Source organism: Dasypus novemcinctus, chromosome 12 (genome assembly GCF_030445035.2).
Source record: "Dasypus novemcinctus isolate mDasNov1 chromosome 12, mDasNov1.1.hap2, whole genome shotgun sequence".
NCBI classification, from domain to species: Eukaryota; Metazoa; Chordata; class Mammalia; order Cingulata; family Dasypodidae; genus Dasypus; species Dasypus novemcinctus.
In genome coordinates, this window is record NC_080684.1 from 92,292,484 (window position 1) to 92,315,725 (window position 23,242).

General features: G+C 40.7%; 1 protein-coding gene across 4 annotated transcripts; it reads right to left on the minus strand.

Annotated features, from left to right (window-relative positions):
- PRDM4 (PR/SET domain 4) lies at positions 1-22,548 on the minus strand. Of its 4 annotated transcripts, none has more exons than XM_012520561.4 (12): positions 22,272-22,548; positions 21,657-21,923; positions 18,374-18,507; positions 16,316-16,501; positions 14,226-15,011; positions 9,774-9,923; positions 8,671-8,789; positions 7,196-7,281; positions 6,411-6,538; positions 5,066-5,380; positions 3,523-3,691; positions 1-1,707 (listed from the first exon to the last, which is right to left on the minus strand). In XM_012520561.4, the coding sequence occupies exons 2-12, from the start codon at positions 21,665-21,667 to the stop codon at positions 1,395-1,397; spliced, it is 2,397 nt and encodes a 798-aa protein (XP_012376015.1). In that variant the 5' UTR covers positions 21,668-21,923; positions 22,272-22,548; the 3' UTR covers positions 1-1,394. The 4 variants fall into 4 exon arrangements, with proteins under 4 accessions (XP_012376015.1, XP_004480865.1, XP_058164659.1 ...); XM_004480808.5 differs by having other exon boundaries at positions 22,108-22,318; XM_058308676.2 differs by lacking the exon at positions 5,066-5,380 and having other exon boundaries at positions 22,272-22,393.
- Positions 22,549-23,242: the final 694 nt, after the last annotated feature.

Genomic DNA, 23,242 nt, shown 5'->3' on the forward strand with positions numbered 1-23,242 from the left:
TTTATTTTAAAAAAGTTTTTATTTTAATCCTCCCTAGAGGAATACAGATTTGAATGAAATACATTCATTCCATAAATACATTAGCAGCAAAACCTTCCCACCAGAGTCCTCTCTGCTCCAGCCCAGAGGTTGTGCCTTAGAGCAAGGAAGCATGTTCCACCAGCCCTGTCAACTTCAGGATGTATCTACTTGCTGAAAGCTGGATATGCACAAGAGACACAAAGACCAAGTGAGGGGATGAATTAACTAGGATCTGAAAAAAGGCCCATGTAATCAGCTACTAGCCTTTACCCTCCAAATCAGTTGGCACCCACCATGCTTAACCAATGAGATCCATCATTGTGGGGACAAATGGGGGGACCTAACCTGCAAATGCATCAATGTGTCTGGAGTCACGTTGGTCTGAAAGCAGGCAACATTTCAATGGTATCTTGAAACTTTTCATGGATTAAGCCAAATGAAAATAGAACATTCTCTTCCAACCCCTTCCAGGAGCTGGGGTACCACTTTGTCATGGATGGCATGGACCCATCTGCTGTCAGGAGATAATCTAGCAGGTGTTATTTGGGCTCCCTACAGCTACCTCCAAGTCCCTGCTGTATGAGCGTTTGGGCACTTTACTGGAGACACACACATGTCAGAACCTACAAAGTTTTCCAAGTATCAAGAACAGGTGACTACCCTTGCTTCCTTCAAAGCTAGTTTCTTGGGCAGTGGCCCAGGTGTCTCTCCTTTTATCCTATCACTGCCCAATGCTTACCTGCTCTCTAAATTTGGCTCCTAGAAATCTGGGAAACAAGATATACCCTAAAATTCCCATGAACTTTGGTGATGAATGAACTATAGCCAAGCTCAGGAGCCAGGAAAGGCTAAGTCAAGTGTTAGCTGTGGTTAAAAGAAGCTTACAGCTGTGTTCCAATCGGTTCTGGCATTGAGTGTGAGTCAAAATACCCTGCATAAAACACCCAAACACAATCAACAACTGGGATGGCTGGTAGGCAGGGGCCAGATTTACAGTACTCAGTCACAGGGCTGAGAGAAGAAAGGCATAATGCAGGAATTCTAAGTATGACTTGTTTACCTAGAAGGCAGCTTTGACTCGGGTATAAATTCATCTCCCAGACTATCATGCAAATAAGGAATAAACCTCAAAAGTTGACACTGTCCTCCCCAAACAACTTAAAACTAGGAAACATGCTCTCTTTTCTTAACCTGTTTAAGTGTTTTCAATAGGATACTTTTACTATAAGTGCTTTATCCATTCCATTTAGTCTGTTTTGACTATTGAATGGAAGGAAATAAGCAATCATTTTATATAAAAATCCACTGTAGTGGATAACAGTTATCTGTGTTTCTTCCTTTTGCATTTTTCCATCCAGAATAGTTTCTTTTCCTCATTTATGTGCAGAGAGAGACTCATCAGCCGAGTACACAGCACTGTTAATCCTACAGTCTTCAGTCCCCACGGAGTCTACCAAATCCTCCTCCTCCGACTCATCCTCCTCTTCCTCCTCCTGAGCTGATGAACTGGAGGTGGGCCCTTTGCAGGTTTTCAGGTGGCGGGTGAGATGATATTTGGTTAGATAAGCCTTTGTACATTTTTCACAGACATAATCCCGTTTTCCTTCGTGAGAGTTGAGATGCTTCTTTAAATGATTTGTTCTCAAGAACAGCTTATCACACTTGGGACACTTGATCTGGCGTTCTCTACAAGGGACACATAGAAAAACATTTGGTGCAAACGACAACTGAGACATGCACTTATTCTTCACAATCTCAGGCCCTTGTCAGAGCACCTTTACCCTTCTAAAATCAGCCTTTTTTATGATACATCATACAGAAAAATCATAAAACTTTTGTATAGTTTAAAGACCAATTAAAAAGCAAATGCACATCAAAAAAAAAAAAAAAAAAGGAAAAGAAAAAGCAAATGCTGTTGCAGGTCAAGAGAGGCTGTGAAGAGATGATATTTGAGCAGAAACCAGAATGAAGTGAAGGAGAAAGACTTGCAGGTATCTGAAGGGAAGACGTTCTAGACAGGGGCAATACAATGCAAAGGCCCTGAGACTCGAGTGTTTAGTATGTCCAAAATTTAGCAAGGGGGGCTAAAGCAGAGTATGAGAAGAAAAGCGGTAAAAAAACAAAGTGGGAAAGGTAGCAAGTACCATCACCATATCACAAAGAGACTTCTAGGCCCTGGTAAGGTCTGGGGCTTCTAATCCACATGTGACAGGAAGCCACTGGAGAATTATGATGGAAAAGTGGTAAAAAGCAAAGTGGGAAAGGTAGCAAGTACCATCACCATATCACAAAGAGACTTCTAGGCCATGGTAAGATCTGGGGCTTCTAATCCACATGACAGGAAGCCACTGGAGAATTATGAGTGGAAGACACGACCTGACTTCCGTTTTAGATGGATCACTCTGGCCTCTACAGACACAGTATGTTTTTGTGTGTGTACCAGTCGTGTGTATTTGTGCTGCGAGGTGGATGAGGAGAGAGAAGAGCACGAGCAAGGAAGGCATCTGGAAGGTTATTCAAGTAGTCTGTATATGACATGCTGGTGGTTTGGATTAGGTGATTGTGTTAAATGAGTAAAGGAATGAAAGGATGACTCCATAGTGGGGTGAAGAGTAGGGTCATTGACTAGGGGAAAATCAAATTTGTGAGTAATAGTAAAAGCCAAGTTTTGGGCATGTTAGGTTTGAGTTGCCTACTGGATGTCGAAAGCATTAGGGATGCCGAGTGAAGGAGAGCCCTATGGGGCTGGAGATATAAATTACAAAGATGATATCTAAGCGATGGGGCTGAGGAGACCTAAGAGTAAGCACTTCCTCTCAAGGTCTCTCTCAGAGGAAAGGCAGATTCCAACTCAGCCACACTCTTATACTCAGCCACACCCTTACATGCTCAGGAAAACACTGCAGGAGAGGAACTCCTGCATTTGACTGTGGGGCTGCAGATTTTTTTTTTTTGAGCAGATTAAAAGAACGAATGTCAATGCTACTATATCCACTTTGAAATGCCCCAAAGTAAAAATACAAACATCTGACAATTTTACCAGTGATCTCCATATGAAGCCTAAAGTCTCAATCAAAAATAGTTTGAGGAAAACTAAGTTTTCACTGGTCAATACCTGACAGAACCAATTCTCATCCCATACAGAGAGAGTTATACAACTAATCTCAATTTATATCACATTATGTTGGGAAGTGGCTACAAAAAGCAAGAACAAATTTAGATATCATTTGAAGGAATTAAGAGTCAGGTTAAGGAAAATAATAACTCCATTTTACTATACACTGAACAGATCTTATCTGGAATACATTGTTCACTTCAGGGTACCAAATTTGCAATTAGGAGATATGAGGAAAAGCTGCAGAAATTGGGGACATCTGGCCTCCTGAAAAGAGAAGGTGGGGACATGACTACGTGGAACACAGGAGGCTCTATCACAGCACCAAGGCAGGAAACAGACAGCTGCAAGCCGCTGCTGGCAGGCTTGGCTGCAGGTCCACTTACTGCGTGTGGATGAGCACATGCTGCTTGAGGTCCTGCCTCCGCATAAACAACTTGTCACAGTAATCACACTTGAGATTCTTCTCGCCTGTGTGGATCACCATGTGGGACTCCAGATGAGCCTTCTGGGTGAAAGACTTGTCACACAAAGTGCATCTGTAGTTCTTCTGACCTACAGACACATTCACCCCAAATTATGACACTGTGAAGCAGTCTTAAGACTAACAGGCACACATATGGGGACGTGGCAGAAGCAGAAATAAAGCAGAACTGATTGGCACTTCACTTTCAAAGGCTGTCTACCTAGAACCATTCAAGCCACTGAATTTATGTTCTGCAACTAAAACCAGTGAAGCTAAAAAATCTAACCTCCTAGTATTTCTTACCTAAATATATACATTTTTAATGTTTATAACTGATACATACATTAATAAAATACAAAAACTCATCAATTCTAGGACATATACTGGCAAAACTATTTTCACATAGTTACAAGCTATGTTTTACACTTTCATTTCTCTTTATTATATGTATGATCTTATGAACCAGAGATGAAATAAAGTCCTTCTAAGAACTAAAAAATAAAGATTACTCTAAGTCAGGGGATGGCATACTTTTTCTCAAAGACCAGATACTCAATATTGGACATAAGGTCCTAGTTAGGACTTACCACAAAAGCAGCCATAGACAATATGTAAACAAGAGGGTGTGCCTGTGTTCCAAAAAACTTTATTTATAAACACAGATGGTAGTTTGTTGATTCCTGAAAGTTTACATGAACCTAGTAAAGGTCAACACACAGTGGCAACAAGCCATTCGTATAAAGTGGCCCACCTGAATAGATGACAGAGAAAATGTGGGACTATCTCAGTCCCCAGACTCTCCTTAGAGGCAGAGGCGATCTACATCTATTTTTACATCCCCACAGCCTAGCATGAGGCCTGGTGCACAGCATATACTCAATGAGCTGAAGCGATTCAAGTGTCTATGGTAGGCCTGAAGCCCTTCATTCCTGAGGCATTTATTCATTCAAGATACATTTACTGAGAGCCTACATACAACATGACAGGCACTATTCTGGCTGCTGGGGAAAGACTTGTGACAAGGGGTGAGCTCTACTGGGAACCTTAGAGTTGTTTTTTTTAGGAGGTACCTGGGATCTCATACATGAGAACCACTGAGCTCTACCTGGTCCACCCTGGGAGGCTCAGGTATTTATATTTATCCTGATTCTATAGGAGTCCCTGTAAATCCAAACACACTGGTCAACTTCCTGATTATCTGCATTTTCCCACGCACCTTCAAACTATGCAGGTGTTACCTGGAAAGTGGAGAAACTTAATAAATGAGAAAAAAATCCCTCTGAGGAACCAGTTATCCCATTAATGTTCTACTACTCAATGAGATCCTGCCTGACAGCCAGCTGGATTTGTTCTCTGACATAATCTCAATTCTACCTACAACACCAATACCTCTCTGCAAAGCCTTTGTGAAGCAATTTCTAATTGTTGCAAAAATTTCATTTTGATAACCCAACACAACTTACCAGTATGTATCTTGAGGTGAGTCCGCAGGTTGCTGGGATCACTGAAAGCCTTGCTACAGAAATCACACTTGTGGGGCTTCATGCCCATGTGACCCATAAAGTGGACATGAAGTTTGGAAGGAGAGATGAAGGCTTGGGGGCACATAGAGCACTTCCACTTCCTTTCTTTGCTGTGGCTTGGCCCATGGCTACTGCCATGGCCCTGGCTGGGAAGATGGTTATGGATATGGCTGGTCAGATGGGCTTTGAACTCTGTATAGGAATTGCACTCCTTGCCACAGTTGCAGAGGTGCACGTCTGGGTGTTCAGGAACACCTTATAAAAAAAAAATTTACTCCATGGCTCCTGATAATTACAATATTTTAAAACTTTCCCTTGATATTAATAACTACTACTCACAATTCTCACTTTTACCAAAATGTCCAGCTTGTCTACTACCTGTAATACTGAAATGTTCAGTGTTCTATTTCCACCATCCATAATAGTGGCAGGCACATAAGAGCACTTGGTAAAAATATCAGATTATAAGGCATCTTTCCTAAAGCAAAAACCTTTAGATTTTGTAAGCAGAGGCAAACTCTCAAAACACCACTTATCATCATGACACAGTAAAAAGAGAAAGCGTCTGCAAGTTAAATCAATTTCAAGAGGCTTTGCTATTCTTCATGAACTTAAATATCAATGGAACTGGCTCAAAAAGTCACCTCAAGAACTTCAAATTCTCCAAAGTCCCAGCATGGAAGTTTCAATATTGCTTGGCTATTAACATTCAGTTGATGAAGGATCTCACAGATTTTAACACCTCGAACGTAGAGTTAATATCTTGCTTTTATATAAATAAATGAGGGATGTGACTTTGCTTCAGGTAACATGCAAATCATTATAAAAAATAAACAGTTCTGGAAACGGACTTTGGCCCAGTGGTTAGGGCGTCCGTCTACCACATGGGAGGTCCAAGGTTCAAACCCCGGGCCTCCTTGACCCGTGTGGAGCTGGCCCATGCGCAGTGCTGATGCGCGCAAAGGAGTGCCGCCCCACGCGCAAGGAGCGCACCCGTAAGGAGAGCCGCCCAGTACGAAAGAAAGTGCAGCCTGCCCAGGAATGGCGCCGCCCACACTTCCCGTGCCACTGACAACAGAAGCGGACAAAGAAACAAGACGCAGCAAAAGGACACAGAAAACAGACAACCGGGGGAGGGGAGGGGAGGGGAGGGGAGGGGAGGGGAGGGGAGGGGAATAAATAAATTTAAAAAAATCTAAAAATAAATAAATAAATAAATAAACAAACAGTTCTAAGTGCTTTTACTATGCTAGATTCATGACAAACAGTTCACACATGAACTTACCAATCTGCTGAGCATAATCCCGGCTATAATAAAAAAGCAGTTCATTTTCAGGAGGGATATCTTGTGAAGTACAGAAGTAGATTTTCCCATCATGGGGATAAGCCACCAAATTCTGCTCTTCCCGGTTCCTAAGTTTTTACATTTAATAGAATAAACTTATGAATTTGGAACAAATACTAAATATATCATATCCCATAAAAGAGCAAAATCCTACGAGAAAGCTTAGTTATAACTTTTTATTTTAGGTCATTTCTGTAATTCCCTGTCCTACCTATTAGGAGGAACAAGTACAGAAAAAAAAAATTCTTACTCAGTATATTAGTTGATCACTTTTTATAGCCAGAACACTAGAGTTTGTCATGGGATGCAAAAAGATTAAATAAAATGAAGTCTTAAAAGAAAGAATTTAAAATAGTCATATATGACACACACAAAGATAGAGAGCGGAATAGAAATTAGCTCTAACAACACTGGGGAAATGACTAAAAGTGAGGAGAAAGAGAGGGGCCCCTCTTTGAGAATCAATGGTGACCACATCATTTCCTATTTCATTGGTAAGTTGAATAAACTGTTTAAAAAGAAAGGGCAGTTTCCTGTGTTTTGACTTATAATCAACATTAGTCAACTACTACTAGGATGAAGACATTGAAAAGCCTTAGGCCATAATATACCCAGGTATCACTGTAATCTGGATTATTCAATTCTTTCCCCCTACTTTATGCAAAGCTTTCTGTTTGAAAAACATCTTAATGCTAACTATTTCCTCAGACCAAGGCTACTCTTACCTGGCTTTGCGCACAAACATCATCCAATTGCACTCATTTTCATCTGTTGTTATGACGCAGAACTCTAGGACCCCACTGTGGTAAATCTGCCAGCAGAAGATAAATATAAATGTCAAATGAACTGAAAATGATACAAAGTGCTACTAAATTTAGGCAATCGTCTCATTTATTTTGCAGAGATACCACCTTTTCTTGTCAGTGTGCAAATAAAGTTTACCTTTTCCCTATGCTTGTCATTTCATGAGTCCCTCTCCCCATTTCCAGCAATAAAATAGAGACCATCAGAAGCCTACAGGTTTTGCTCAGTGTATAGGATGACTATGTTCTCTATTTTTAACATTCTGGCTTGACAAGAAAAGACAAAAGACCAGTCTGCTTGTCTTCAGCACTTATCACATACTAGGCTTGAATGACTGAATATTAAGGGCAGAGAACCATCTTTCTAGTTATTTTTCCAATTGGACCTAGCATTTTTCTATGTTTCCATTTTGGATATCAAAATGAAAGTCCCAGTGCCAATGACACCTTTACCTTCCAAGTCTCTCAAGATCCATTTGCCCCTCACTTCAATTCTGCAAGCATCATTCCCAACCCATTGACTAAGATTCCACATAAAAAAAAGTTATAGGAATCTGTTCATGTCAAAACCTTGCATTTCTAGCCCGTTCCATTAGAAAACTAGAGAAATATTCTTAGGTTCTATTCTACAATTATTTCCCAAGCTAAGTATTTAAGCAATTTTTAGCTGATTACAAAATAAGATTTTCATATAAGTAAATCATGACTTCAGCTCCATAAGTAAATACAATGCAGAATCAATGAGTTATCTTACGAAATGGAGGCTACAAGAGTTTATGCTGGGGGAACGGACTTGACCCAGTGGTTAGGGCATCCGTCTACCACATGGGAGGTCCGCGGTTCAAACCCCAGGCCTCCTTGACCCCTGTGGAGCTGGCCCATGTGCAGTGCTGATGCGCGCAAGGAGTGCCCTGCCACACAGTGGTGTGTCCTGCGTAGGGGAGCCCCATGCGCAAGGAGTGTGCCGTAAGGAGAGCCGTCCAGTGCGAAAGAAAGTGCAGCCTGCCCAGGAATGGTGCTGCCCACACAGAGAGCTAACACAACAAGATGACACAACAAAAGAGACACAGATTCCCATGCCGCTAACAAAAACAGAAGCGGACAAAGAAACAAGATGCAGCAAACAGACACAGAGAACAGACAACTGGGGTTGGGGGGAGGAGAGAGAAATAAATAAATACATCTTAAAAAAAAAAAAAGAGTTTATGCTGAATATCCAACAGCTGCTGTTTTGCTGTGTGTTACAAATGGTCACACAAGAATAGAAAGGATGTAATACTAAATAAATGATTGATGGGTGAATGGCACTGTATTCAGTTCTGGCTAAATTCACTTTTAACTACTTCATCATAATAAAAAACAGTCAAAAGTCACAGAAAAGTTTCATAAACACTGACCTTCCAGATATGGTTAACTGCCTTGTCTGTCCAATCTGCTACTTCCATGGAATGACTCTGTTGGCCAATTAGAGGCCCAAAGCAAGTCCGCACAGGAATGGTTTCTCCAGTCCACACACCTATCAAGTGGGAGGACACCAACCACACAACCAGGGGTTTAAACAACTGGTAAGATACAGAAAAGAGAGATCCTAACCAGTGCAAATGATCTTATTTTTGGTGCACCTAAACTCCTAAAATTCCAGTGTTCCTGAGGGGCAGGCCACTAAGTCCGAGGCTACTATCATGTAAATACATAAAATTAGTGAACAGATTAAATGGGGCTTAGAAGAAATGCAGAATAAAAAGCAGTATCATATATTCCTGCACCTAATTCCTAACCTAATCAGGACCCTGAAATAAAGTTACTTTGGAGTTAATGTATAAAAAGAATAAAGATTATTCTACTATGAAAGTATAGAGCAATTACTATAAAATAAATCAAACTTCTAAAATCTTTTGTGCTTAAAGTACTGTTCTGTATTATCTAAGCTGTTTAGTGCTCTCAAATGACTCATGCCCAAGCTACAGCTGAAAGAAGAATGAATCTAGTTTCATATTTTCAAAGAATGGCACGGTAATTCAGAAGCCGTGCTGTATTCAAATATGAGTAAATGTACTGTGGCAATCAATATTCCTTATTCCTTTTTTTTTAAGACGTACTAGGCAATTTGTAAACATTCAATCTAAATCTCTCTTGTGATAAAAGATTATGAATAGTCAATTTTCTATATTTCTCCAAAAGAAACTAAGTTTCAAGGAATGTTTTGTCACAATAAAGGAGTATTACTGGGTGGTACAGCTGAGAAAAAAACTCAAGTTTTCAAAGACTCTGGCCATAACTCTCCTCTATTCAACTCTGATTCTAAGAAGGGGGAGGTTTCCCATAAAGTTTTCAACTTGATTTACTGCTATCACCACCAGAAGACAAAGGATAAATCTTAAGCCATGAATTGACAGCTGCATCAACCAAATAATCATTACCTTATACAACATCACTTTTACAACTCTACCCTCCACAGAGGAAGAGACTTGGTAGGGTTTTATGGTTTCAAGGTTCTTACCAACTTCTGCTCCCACAATTGACGGGCGGAGTACCAGCTGCTTTGGGAGAGAAAGCCTCGCTCTGCTCTCTATTGGAGTGTCAGGAACAAAAGTCACTGGTCCATGATCAGGGCAGTCTGAGGGATAGGCTCGATCACAGAGAGTGCACCCTGAGGACAGGAAAAGTGAGAGACACAGATGAGTTTAGAGCTAGCAGGCCAAATTCCCACCTGCTGTTTAAAGTTTAAATGTTAATTACTAAACTGTGAGCAGTAAGAAACAAGATTCTAGTAGAGATACTGATCAAAGAACAACTTTCTTACACTAAAATATATATCCACTCATCTCTCTTCAGACAAAATACTTTTTCTTTTCATTCAACAGGACAAGATTCCTACTCAGTACATAACAGAAAGACTGATTTTAAAAAACCCACATTACCTCAATCAACTACATTATTTCCTACATTAAGTAGATAAGGAATATCTTAAGATGTGATATCCTAACATCCAAAAGATTCCAATTCCACTATAAGAAGCTCATTGAAAGGCTGAGGCATGCAGAGCTGAAATACAGAGGGCATTATGGGACAATGGAGTCAGAGCCAGCAGAACCATTGTTCTCTTCTGCTTCACTGTTGTTCTCTTTCACTTTACTATAATCAAACTGGTGGGCCAGGTTTTGAATATATCCTGCTCTTTTGGAGAGGTGGAATCATCTTCTTGAAGACACCTGCTTAAAATTCTTTTTCTTATTGCCCATAGGGTCTTTCTTTTTGCATTGTCAGAGAGGATGATGCCTTCATATATTGATCTCTATGCGCTATTCTTTTATACTTTCCTACTTCTCTTTTAAGTAGTACTCAACGAAACTTTTCGTCAATGATCATGTTCAAACGTTCCAAACTCATTCATGAAATCAGTGAGTATGTAAACCTCAGAAACAGCCCAGTCATCTAAGTGTCTTTTTCTCCTAAGCAATTTATTAGAAATTTCTACTTAAATGGCATAAACATCAATATACTGTCACACTAAGGAGGGCATAAAACATCAATTACTGTAGGCTGGTGGCCCTGGGGGTCTGGCAGTGATTCCCCGTCCCACCTGCCTCCACATCTGCCACAGCAAAAGTAGGGAGATCAATGCTGAGAAGGTGAGCAACCTGGTGCAAGCCTACATCCAGCATAGCTACTGCCTACTTCTGCAAGCACGGCCACAAGCATGGGGATACCCCAGGGTCCCCACGGCCAGGCCTGCCCTTGCCCCCTCTCTGAGATCGCAGCCACCTCCCTCCCTCCCTGGCCTCTTCAAAAGCCTGGACATATTTATGGCTCTGCCTCCCCACTTCCCTCCCCCATCAGTGGGATGATTGGGGGAGGGTTGCTACAGGGAAGGAGAGGCCCCCCCACCCCACCCAGCCTACCGCTCATCTCCTTTGTCCGAAGTCTGTCCCTATCGCCCTCCACTCTGCTCGTGTTCCTCCCCCAATTTCATTAAAGATTTCATGAAATGTTAAAAAAAAAATCAATTGGTTGTCTTACTAAGGCTTACTAAGTAATAAATTACTTCAAATACTACTTGATTAAAAATTCTTTGAATTTCAAAAAGGTAATTGCCTCCAAACAAATAAGAATCTAACTTCATAATGTAAAAGCACTTAGAAAAAAAAAATGCTTAGAAATTTCTCCAAAGATATACAAATGGCTAATAAGCAAATGAAATGATGTTCAATATTACTCATAAGGAAAAGGCAAATAAACCAAACCAACTGGGATGGCAACAATTAAAAAAAAAAATGAAACAAATGTTGGAAGGGTGTAGAGAAACTGGGGCCCTCATATACTGCTGGTGGGAATGTAAAAGGGTACAGCTGCTTTGGAAAGCAGCTTAGCAGTACTTCAAAAGTTAAACAGAGCAATTCTACTCCTAGACACATACCCAAGAGAAACGAAAACTTATGTTCCTACAAAAACTTGTAGACAAATGTTCCTAGTAGCATTATTCATAACAGCCAAAATGTGAAAACAACCCAACCCAAATGGCCATTAAATGATCAAATGGATAAAAATATACAGCATATCCATACAATGGAATATTATTCAACCATAAAAAGAAATTAAGTGCTGACATACACTGCAACATAGATGAACCTTGAAAACATTACATTAAGAAGCCAGAAGCAAAAAGGCCAAATATTGTATGATTTCGCTTTTATGAAATGTCCAGAACATGCAAATCCACAGAAAAAAAAAGTATATTGGTGATTTCCGGAGCACAGAGTGACTGCTACAGTTTCTTTTGGGGGTGATGAAAATGTTTTGGAATTTGATAGTGGTGATAGTTGCACAACCTTTTGATTATGCTAAAAACCACTGAAGTGTACACTTTAAAATGTGTTACATGAATTCTATCTCATTAAAAACATACTTAGGGGAGCAGATGTGACTCAAGCAGTTGAGTTCCTGCTTCCCACATGGGAGGTCCCAGGTTTGGTCCCTGGTGCCTCCTAAAAACAAGCAAGCAAACAAATGAAAAAAACAAAAACAAAAACAACTCAGAGGAGCCGATGTGGCTCAGTGGTGAGCGGCAGCTTCCCTCATAGAAAGTTCAGATTCAATCCCTGGCACCTCAAAAAAAAAACCAAAAAAAAAAAAAACAAACAGAAGATTCAGCTTACCTGCTTAAAATCAGTTGGCACTTAATTAGGCCACCTCTTGTCTTCTACTAAATCAAGAAAGTACCTATATTAATTACATTCCTGGATCAAAATATTAAAAACTTATAAATAAACAGAAATGATCCCACCACTGCTTGGCTTCTGTGGCACTGTCCTGGGCTTCCTCCTTGTCTGCCACTCCTGCTCAATCTCCTTTATAAGCTCTTCTGCAGCTGTTTATCTCAAGCTCCTATCCCTGGCCCTCTTCTCATCTCTCTTCCTAGAAGATTCAACCACTTCCATTGCCACTATTAACATCTGAATGCTGACAATCCCTAAATATTTCCAAGTAGGTCTCTCTGAGATCCAGATCCAACTTCTCATTAGTCATCTCTCCTATCTCACAGACTCTGCAATCCACATGTCTAAAACTAGACTCATCACCACCTCTGCAAACAAAAATAAGCTACTGCCATAACACTCACTATCCTAACATATGGTACCACTATCTAGCTAGCTCCCAGTGCCAGAAACCAGGATTTTCTTCTTAACCCCTCTCCCCTACTTCACCCAATCAATAAGCTCTAATGAGTTTTTATAAATATCTCATAAATTCACCGACATCTCCCATTCTTATTACCTCTACTCTAGGCTGGAAAATCACTACCTTTTGATTTAAATTATTCCATCATCTTCTTAACCTGTCTACTTGCCTCTAAATCATTTTACCTTACATTGCAGCAACCACTCCCATTCCAAGGCCCAACCCTCACTCCTTCCCCTTGACCGGTCTTAGAAGAAAGACCTTTTGAGTTCTGGCTCTTATTTCTTTCTCATCACAGGACCCCTCTCTCCTTGTTCCATTTTACATTTCAGCCATTCTGAACCATACACAATTCTTTTAGTTGTAGGCACTTACAGGTGCCAACTCCTGTCTGGGACACTGTTCTTTGTTCTCAACTGCCTACATCATTGTCTTTCAGGTCTGTGCTAGCATGTACATTACACCTCTATTGTTAAGGCTACCTCAACCCTTTCCACCTAGTTAGATGGTCCCCCTCAGGCTCCTTTAGCACTCTGCAACTACCCCCATCTTTGTACTGATCATACTGTTTTGCAACAGCCTATTTACTTGCCTGTTTATACCTCCTTAAAGGCCATGTACTGTCTCCTGTAGGATACTTTATCCTAGCATCCAGAGGCTGGCTTATAAGAAGCATCCCAACAGGTCTTCTGCATGAACAAAGCATGCAGGGACACAAAGAACTCAACTGTTTTCACACCGCTTTTTGTTTCTGTTGTCCCATAAAAGGAACTTTTACATGCTTAACTACAGGAATGGAATCTCAGAAAAAAATTTAAAAAGTATGTTTATATATCCACCTACATTATTCTAAGGAAATTTTAAAAAACAATGACCTACCACATTTTTTTGTCATGTTGAAAAAGCAAAAACCATACCACACAGAATACCTTACTGAAGTTTACTCCTATGTTTAATTTTCCAATTTTGAAACCTTGGCAAGTGCCTTAAATATTGCTGGGCTAAGTTAGGTGTAAAATACAGAAATGACAATTTGTTTCCTTACTTCAGGAGAATGCATTAAGAACCAATGAAATGTCTGTATTATCACTTGTATTAGAAGTTGAAGTAAAGGCACCACATTAAAATAAAGAATGAAAAAACAAAGAAAAATTCTAACATCTAGTTACTTTTTATACTTCCCTAATCTATGTCTAACTTGGTGGCTAAATTTGTTCGTGATGATGAAATTTACTACCCAAATTTCCAAAAGGAAAAAGCCAAGCACACTCACAAATTGTAAACAAGGTTGCCATATTTTCCTTGTTTGAATTGGAGTCTTCCATTTGCAGTGAAGGTGGTACAAAAGAAAGACTGTCTGAAGACACATCAACATGGCCTGTCCCCATAGCAACCTCCTGGGTGATGGAGGAGACAGCAACAGGTTCTAGGCTGAGGCCAACTTCATGAAGGGAAACAGATTCTAGGGAGGCGAGGTTGTGTGAGGTAGAGAGTGCCACGCTTACAGAGTTGGTGCTCATGGCCACGGTGTGGATGGAGTCACTGAGGGCACTGTCAGACATCCCGTTTACCCGATTTGCAATGTGGTCTGTCTCCATGACCACAGGGAGCTCCAGGCCATTCCCATGAATAGGCATCACACCACCATGGCCTACAGTGTCTGCTGTAAGGCTGTTGCTCACAGAATCCACAGACAGAGATTCATGACTTCGGGAGCCGTTTGGAATTTGGGAATGCTCGCCTGCAACACCGTCCATTGTAAGTTCCTCTGCCATCCCATCTGTAGAGATTGGGCTGGTAACCCTAGAAACGTTCTCCATAGTGATTGCTGTGTCCAATGCACCATCACTGGGATGAAGACTCTGGGCACCATGTGTGTTCACAGAGCGCGAGTCTATGGAAACAATGCCTGGTTCTAATCCAACATTTCCATTGGACTGATAGGGATCTAGTGCTGAAGGGTTATTGGCGATAGATAATGCTGTATTACCATCAACATTGATAGAGTTGGGGTGGATATACTGAGGAGGTGGTCTGTCAGCTAAATAAGATAAAATACCTGAGAAAAGAAAAAGATGAGATTATCAAGGATTTGGGGGTACACTGGTTAATACAAAGAATGCTAAATGCTAGAAACTATTTTCCTAATATAACTATCTATCTATATATAGCATATATTTTATAAATGGCAACACACATATATCTTGAGTTTCTACTGTGAGATTCAGAAATTCTAAAAAAAAAAATCAATGATATTCCTTTGAAGTCAACTGAAAACTAATAATTTAATATATACATGGTTATACTCCCCCAGTTCCAAGGTGTTAAAATTAGTTCTACTAGAAATAATTGTAAAGTAAAATGATTTAAAAGAAAAAGATCTTCCACTATGAAAAGCTTAAGTATAATTAAGTTTTAAACTATTAAAGTATTATGATACATTAGACTCTATTCAAAACAAGTCACAATTGTACCTACATTATCAAAACAAAAAAAAAATAGCATTCATGATTGTGAAGATGTGGTGAAAAGGTATTTGCTACAATGCCAATGTGGGGTATAAGTTACCAAAACCCCTTGGGAAAGTAATCTGGCAATATTAAGAACTTCAAAAAAGTTCCATACCATCTTGCAAAAGAATCCCATTATGGTAATCTATAAAATACATTTTGTAAATATTGGGCACAAAGATGTTCAAAAGAGCATTAGTTACATTGGTGATAAACAAGAAACTGATAAAACCAAATGTCCAACAATAAAGATTCATAAACTAAGGAATATCCATTCATGCAATGCATCATTAAAAAGGGTAATTATGAAAAGCATGTAGCAACAGGGGAAAAAATATGTAAAAATAGGAAAGCGTTAGTGAAAGATACATAATTAAATAGAGAAAAAGTTTGGTGTTAATTGGACAGGAGTGCACTAAAAAGATGGACAGTGGGCTGACTGGTTCCCCTCTGTCCTTACTTGCTCAATTTTCTGAAATGAGAATATATAATACTTTCATAGCAGAATCAATAAGCTTTATTTTATCCTAACAATGACACTGTAGCAGGATAGGTGGTTGGTAGGTACTATAATCACAATACTATAAAAATAGAACCAAGGAGATAGTGGAGGGGAAAGAAAAAAAAGTTACTTATATGCTATCAAGAAAGTAAGTTTAGCCAAACTGATATAATAAAACATACTATCCCACACATTCTAAGAAGTACATAAACAAAAGTCCCCCCCCCCACAGAAATTAATATCTAATAGTGATGAACAGAAAAAAGTGTTATTCAAGTTTCCAACAACTTAAAAGTTAGCTCTATCCTTTATTCCCCCCTAACATCCAAATAATGATAATATAATACTTACCAGGTAGAATGGTTCTGAAATAACTGCTCTCCAGGTGAGGGTAAGGTGGTGGAGGTAGGGTATAGTTTCTTTCAGGTAACCCACACATCACCCCTCGATCCCCAATACCCATTGGGAGCATCAGAGACAAAGCAGAAGGCAGAGAGCTTAGGGACGGACCGAGGTTGGGAATTGCCACTGGCAAGCCTATTAAAAAAAAAATGTAAAGAAAACAAATCTTTGAGCATTCCCTCTATAAGCACTGGCTAAACTCTTAGAAAAGTTTTTGCATATAGGCAAAAATCTCACCTAGTACTTCACATTAAAAAGTAGTCTTTTCATCCCCAAATAGGGAGTGTTGTGCAGATACCCATAATCAGGACTAAATAAATTAATCCTAATCCTAAAGTTAGTTCCCACATTAGTTTTAAAATGCCACATTGATCCTCCAGTTATCTGTACTGCTCTTAAGTATCAAAACATTTATTTTACAATTAATAACCTAGGTTAAAAAGATTAAGAAAACAAATTATGTAAGGAAGAATGGGAGGAAGCATACCAAAATGTTCACAGGCTTGGTGTGAATGGTGGTATTGTGGATTTTTTTTAATCTTTTTTTTTTTTTTTTTTTTTTTTTTAATGTTCCAGGGTCACAGACTTAACTCTGGACCTTGTACGTGGGAAGTTGGGTGCTCAACCACTGGGCCACATTGGCTCCTGAGTTGGTTTTTTTGTTTGTTAGCTTGTTGTTTATTTTTTGTTTTTAGGAGGTACCAGGATCCGAACCTGGGACATCCCATGTGGGAAGCACTCAACTGCTTGAGCCACACCGACTCCCTTCTTTACATTTTTCCTTTTATATAGTCATAATGTTTCATTTTTAAAAAACTGACAGATATGCTTCAAATTGGAAAAATAATCTAGTTTAAAATTAGATGTAAAACTGTACATATATTTTTTACACATATATTTCATCATTTAAAAAATTTTAAGTCTTAAATTATATCCACTGTGGAGTCTATTTACAAGCAAAGTGTAGAAGTGACTCTTACTTTATGTAATACTCTAAGTATCATAATGAATGCTCACCAACTTGAGCAGTGCTGATTTGTATCTTTTTGTTAGTGCCAATACTTTTTTAATAGGATCTTTCTCCTTAACAAGAGTGTCCACTAAAAGGAACACCTAAGAGACAAATCAAATGGGCTAGCAACTAATAATCTTGGGGAAAAAAATTATTTTTGGGGAACACTTAAAAGAAATGAACAGAAGAGATCCTACTTCAGATGAATCTTTTTTACCCGTTGTATTTTACTAATTAAGCAGGTAATTCTCTATGGAGAACTATTTATACAATTTGTAGATTCCTTTAAATACTCTTCTATATTAATTCCCACTTTTTGATAAGTCCATTACGATGCCACAGATTCTTAAGAATCAATAGCTTATCGTTGTAAGAATCCATAGTTTACCCATTTCTTTTCCATTTTAAAAGGAAAAGAAAATTGGAAGAAAAACCAATTTTGAATGTACAACAGATATGGGGGAAAGTGAGCATTCCCTACACTATTCTTCTGAGTACTGAGGCTCATGGGGAGTTCCACTGAGGGAAGTGCTCCATTTCTGGCACCCCCTCTTTCCCCATAATTCTAGGGAAATCATGCAGTTGTAGCAATTAGTTTCAGATCTAGTGAAAAATAAAGCTCTATGCCCTCTGCTCTCTGGGAACCATTATTTGAACAACTTTAACCGATTATCTTCCATCAACCCAGGACAGGGTGCCAAGATGTGAACCAGATGAATGGTTAAATCCTAGATAAAATACTAAATCAATTATACCTCTGGACAGGCCACCAGTCCAAGAAGACTATCAGAAAAAAACTGTTTCTTCTGTCCAGTAGAAACTCTAATACTCTACACAAAAGTGTTTTCTTCCATTATGCTACCATATGTGGAACTGCCAGTCCAGCCTTCTTGGCTTTTCCCTCCCATACTTAAAAGGGGCTGACACCCTCCAGGCAATATTTAGAATTTATAGTACAATTAGTGTTGAAATGCAGTTACTCCCTAGCCACTTACCTGGGGCAGAGATGGCATTGTGAGTGGGTGAGGCGGCCAAGCCCAGGTGATTTCCTGAGACTGGCATGGCATTGCTCACAGAGGATGAAGTCAGCTGCTCCATCCCCACTGGGCTCAGGTTCATTTCATTCATTCTAGAAAAAACACATATCACTAATTATGCAAAAGTATTATCTCAATGCCTCTGTTTTTAAGAACCTGAAACAATGGTGGTTGGGAAATAAGGATTTAGCCAATATTACTTCATTTTTATATTTACAACAGCTTTCTGAGAAAGCTATTGTCACACTGGTTCTACTGATAAGGAAACTGGAATTTGGAGACATTAACTCAGTCAGTGTCATACAGCTAATTAAGTATTAGAACTAGGATTTGAACTTAGGTCTCTTTGTCTAAACCCTATGAACATTATCTAAATCAAAGCTTATAATCCTCAGAGCACAATGGCAATTAGAAGGTTTCTTTTGTTTTTAATACACCCAAGTTTTTCATTTCACAATATTTATTTTCCCCAATTTGCTTATTATTTCAAACCAATTTCATAGGCAGTTTTTTATTTTTTTAGGAGGTACTATGGACTGAATCCAGGATCTCATATATGGGAAGCAGCCACTCAACCAATGAGCTACATCAGCTCCCTGGCAGTTTTTTTTTAAAATCTACTCTAAGAATTTTACTATTTCTTTCACGAGGAGTTAAAGCAATACTAGATCTGAATCAGATTATCAATTGTATCAAGAAACACCATATTTCCCCAGGGATCAACATTTTATGAAAATTCTGTATCAATAATCTTAATAATATCCTCCATGAGGCTCATTATGTAATCTTCTCTAGATACTTTATTTTAAAAATTACTTCAAATTTTCACAACTCTAAATTGATGAGAAAATTGAAGTTCAAAAAGGGCAAGTCATGTGCCCCAATTCACATAGCAATTAAGAGCAAGAGCACAGATTATGTTGCAAAATACTGGCAACAGTTTTCAAATACACCAAACTTTGAGATCTACACACCATTTTTGGCAGGTTGAAGAATCGGAGAATCATCTTTGCCATGCAATCCATCTTGCCCTTAAAAACTTCACAAGAATAAGAGTGAAACTGACAATAATGGAGAGTTTATGTATTAGTTCCCATATCAGAAATTTAGAGATCACTATTTTATAAATAACATAATTTTGAGAAGCTGGCCAACGGAGATCTCTAACGATCCCTAATCCTTAAACTGACTTTCACATCCTTCTTGTGTGCACATGTTATGTGTGTATAGGACGAGACCGATGGAGAAGAGGAAGGGGAAGGGAGAATCACGAGTCCACCTATTCTCCCCTCAGCAGTGAAAGCAAACCTAAATAGGTCTTTAATTCTCAAAAACAAGTTAACACCAGACACGAATCACCCTGAAAACAGTAATAGTTTGGCTTGGTTCCCTCACTATGTGCTGGACAATGAGCTGTAATTTACATAGAATCTCAGTCCTTATAACTACTGTGAGGTAGATAATAGTCGTCTTTTTTTTGGTATTATTCTTAATCCCATTTTAGAGATGAGGACACTGAGTCTCAGAGAGGCTAAGAGACTTTTCCAAGACCCCAAACTAGTAAGTGGCAGAGCTGGGATTTAAATCCAGATCTAATTTTTAAAACCCACACTCTTAACTACAGTAAGAAGACAATAAAAGGAACTGCTTTACCTTTTATACAGTTTCAATAAATTAGATCTATTTATTTTTATTTTATAAAGGCCCACATAAACTTGTCTCCTGCATTATACTGAATGTCCACAGGCTTCACCTGTACCCCTGGCTGGATAACTGATAAAACTGTTTCCAGACAGTGACAAAGCATATGATGCCTACCTAGCACAATACCTCGCATAGTACCTGAAATAATTACTTAATTTCTTCGGATGGAACAATGTAAGCTCATCATTCTTACCAGAAAGACAACTGAAAGCACATGGCAAATGAGACCTTATGAATGACAGCACATTTAATAACATATTTTATTCTGCTACTTATCAATTAAAAAAAAAACAAAACAAAACACCCTGCAGCCTAAATAAACCACAGCTGCATTAATGTTGAAAGTTTCTGGGTGTGAGCTGGTTCAAAACAAACTTTCCCTGTACTTTTTATAGTTGCAGACATAAAATGCTGGTACAGTCCCTGACTTATAGCAAAGTGGTTACAGTAACTTTTTAAAATAGTATTAAAAGTCTGTAACTTCCACTTCCATTTCTGAAAATTCCTGAGTATTAATGTATGTGCCTAAACTGTAGATAAAGATCAAAATGGTGTTTCTAGGTGGACTCTCAGGCCTTCTCAAACCAGCTCAAACCAGAGTTTAATGGCGGAGGCGCAAGATTTCTGCTTTGTTGTGAGTCACTAAAATGTGATGACTTCAGCAACTATAAAGCAAAGGTAACTGGTATTCCACAAAGAAAGCAGACGAAGAATTGTACAAAATGATCTTAATATATTCTCATTCTAAGTACAATTCTAACTGCCTTTCTCATATGGGATTCCAAGAAGCAATTTTGGGAGAAAGACTGCGGACCAAGCTACTAGGCTCTTCCCTAATCACTTGTCATAAAATCATTTCCTCATAGTTCTACAGTTTGTATGTTTCTAACTGACTCCTATGTGTGAACTATTTGCCAGTTTGCTGATCTCACACCTTTTCCTTAGGATGACATATAAAAAGCCAAATGAAATGCAGCCACTTTGCAAAATGCAATGAGTTTCAATAATTTCAATGATTTCTTATTTTCCTCATTCTACATACAACCTATGAAAGGGGACTGAGAGGACACCCAAAAATATCTATTTCTATGGCGTGCTTCTGGTGTGGTATTATAGAGTTCTTTAAACATTAGCATGAAGCCTGCATAATTGAAAACTTTCCCAATCTACCATCTTTGGTCTGAGGTCATAGGATAACCAGCAAAATTCAAGGTGAAGCATGGCGATAGGCTAAAAACACACTTTGGAGGCAAGGTAAAGGTATTATGAAATGACAGAATAACTCAAAGGTGGATCCAAAAATAAACCTGTGGCTATTTGGCACGATATTCACATTTAGAGTAAATTAGGATGAATAAAAACACATTCAACCCAGGGCTAGTTTTTGGGTTTCTTGTTCCTCTTCGACACAACCCATTTGCAAATCACACCTGTAACCTTCCCAGTGGCACCGAATACAAAGGCACCGAGCCTGAACTCTCATTTGCGAGCTGTTTTCCTAATATGTCACCAGCACTGAACCCACCTACTCACTCACCTGTGATGCATCTGCTTGGGGTCAAGTGGCAGAGAAAAGAGCACACGGGCGGCGAGGAACCTGCATCAGGGTTTACGTTCCAAGGTCACGTGCTACCGCATCTGGTTTACAAATGCTGCACAACCGCGGCCACTAGCCCCCGAGATCGCCCGGGGCCACCCAACTTCTTCCGAGGGCCGGCGGCCACGCACCCCGCTTCCGGATAAGGCATGCCGGGGGCCACGCGGGGCCCTTCCTCCAGAAGCCTCGGGAGGGGGGCGGCCCAACCTGGGGGAGACGACAGTGATCACCTTTCTGTCGAAGAGAATGCAGCCCTGTCCCCTCGCCACCGGGGAGCCAGGGCGCTGCGAACACCGCCTCTCGAGGGCGGTCAACTCCCCGCCCGCCCGCCGGGGTGCCCGCCAGCCGGACCGCCCTCGTCCCCTTCCGGCGGGGCCCGCGCGCAGCCCACCTGCCTGCCGCGCGAGGGGCGCGCGCGCCTGCCCTTCCGCTTTGCTCCTCATCCGGGCAAAACTGGTCGCGGGGCCCTCCCCGGACGCCCGGCCACCCCCCCGCGCCCCGTAGGCCGCTCGCCTAACGTTTCCCGCCCGGCCCGCTGCCTACTCAAGGCCGCACCCTCGCCGGCGCGTTTCCGGCTCCTCAGCCACTCCGGGCGCCGCCGCTCCGCCCTCGTGCGTGCACCTCCCCTCTCCCCCTCCCCATACAGCGTCCCGCAAGCGCCGCCCGCGTTCCAGTTCGTCCCTCCCCCAACTCAGCCCCTTCCGCGCGTGCGCGTTGCGAGTCCGGGGCCGGAGTGGGGCGGGTCGCGCGGGAAAGGCTCAGCTTGGAGCGCCGCGTTTCAATTCCGCTGGATTGATCGGACGCTCGAGTGGCGCGTCGAGCAATCGACCACGGTTGCTGGGCAACGAGAACAGAGGCACACGTGCGGGCTAGGTGTCAGGTCCCAATCGCCGCTGCGTTCTTAATCCCCTAAACACTCCAGATTCAGAGTTTCGGTCTTGAAAGCATTTCCCTACTTGGGAAGCGCGGGTCCACGCAAACCCACAAAATTCGGAATAAGGGGTTTAGTCCAGAAATGTTGGCGGTGTTGCCCAGGAGGAATTGGGATTATATTCCAAATATTTTTCAACATAAGTTACACCTAAAGAAGGTGGAGACTGATAGAGAAGGCCCAGAAAGAAACAAGTCCTCTGCCAGGAGAGAGACGACTACAGATCACTTAAGCATGAAGCCTCAAGAGCCTGGGCCCAGGAAGCTCAAGAGGAAGAGGAATCCTGGAGAGGAAGGAGAGGGCAGAGAGCACCAACCATCTTGCTGCAGTAGGTGGCAGCTGACTTTGGAGAGAAAGCACCCTTGTGGTGCCTTGAGTTGGACTTTCCACAGCTTTGGGGCTGTAAGCTTTTACCACAATTAAATGCCCTTTATAAAAGTCAACGGGGGGGGGGGGGAGGGGGGAGGAGGAGTCAACAAGGGAAGCAGATGCGGCTCAGGCAACTGGGCTCCCACCTACCACATGGGAGGTCCCTAGTTGCGATGAAGATAAGGAGCTACCAACAAGATAATGGAACAAGGGGACGTGAGGAGGA

Bases quoted from the DNA above. Each gene is read 5' to 3' on its own strand.
- PRDM4 (XM_012520561.4), bottom strand. The intron at 7,282-8,670 runs GTCAGTGTTTAT...TTCTGCTGGCAG, and splicing joins CAGTTAACCATATCTGGAAG to ATTTACCACAGTGGGGTCCT. The intron at 6,539-7,195 runs GTAAGAGTAGCC...GTAAAAACTTAG, and splicing joins ATGTTTGTGCGCAAAGCCAG to GAACCGGGAAGAGCAGAATT.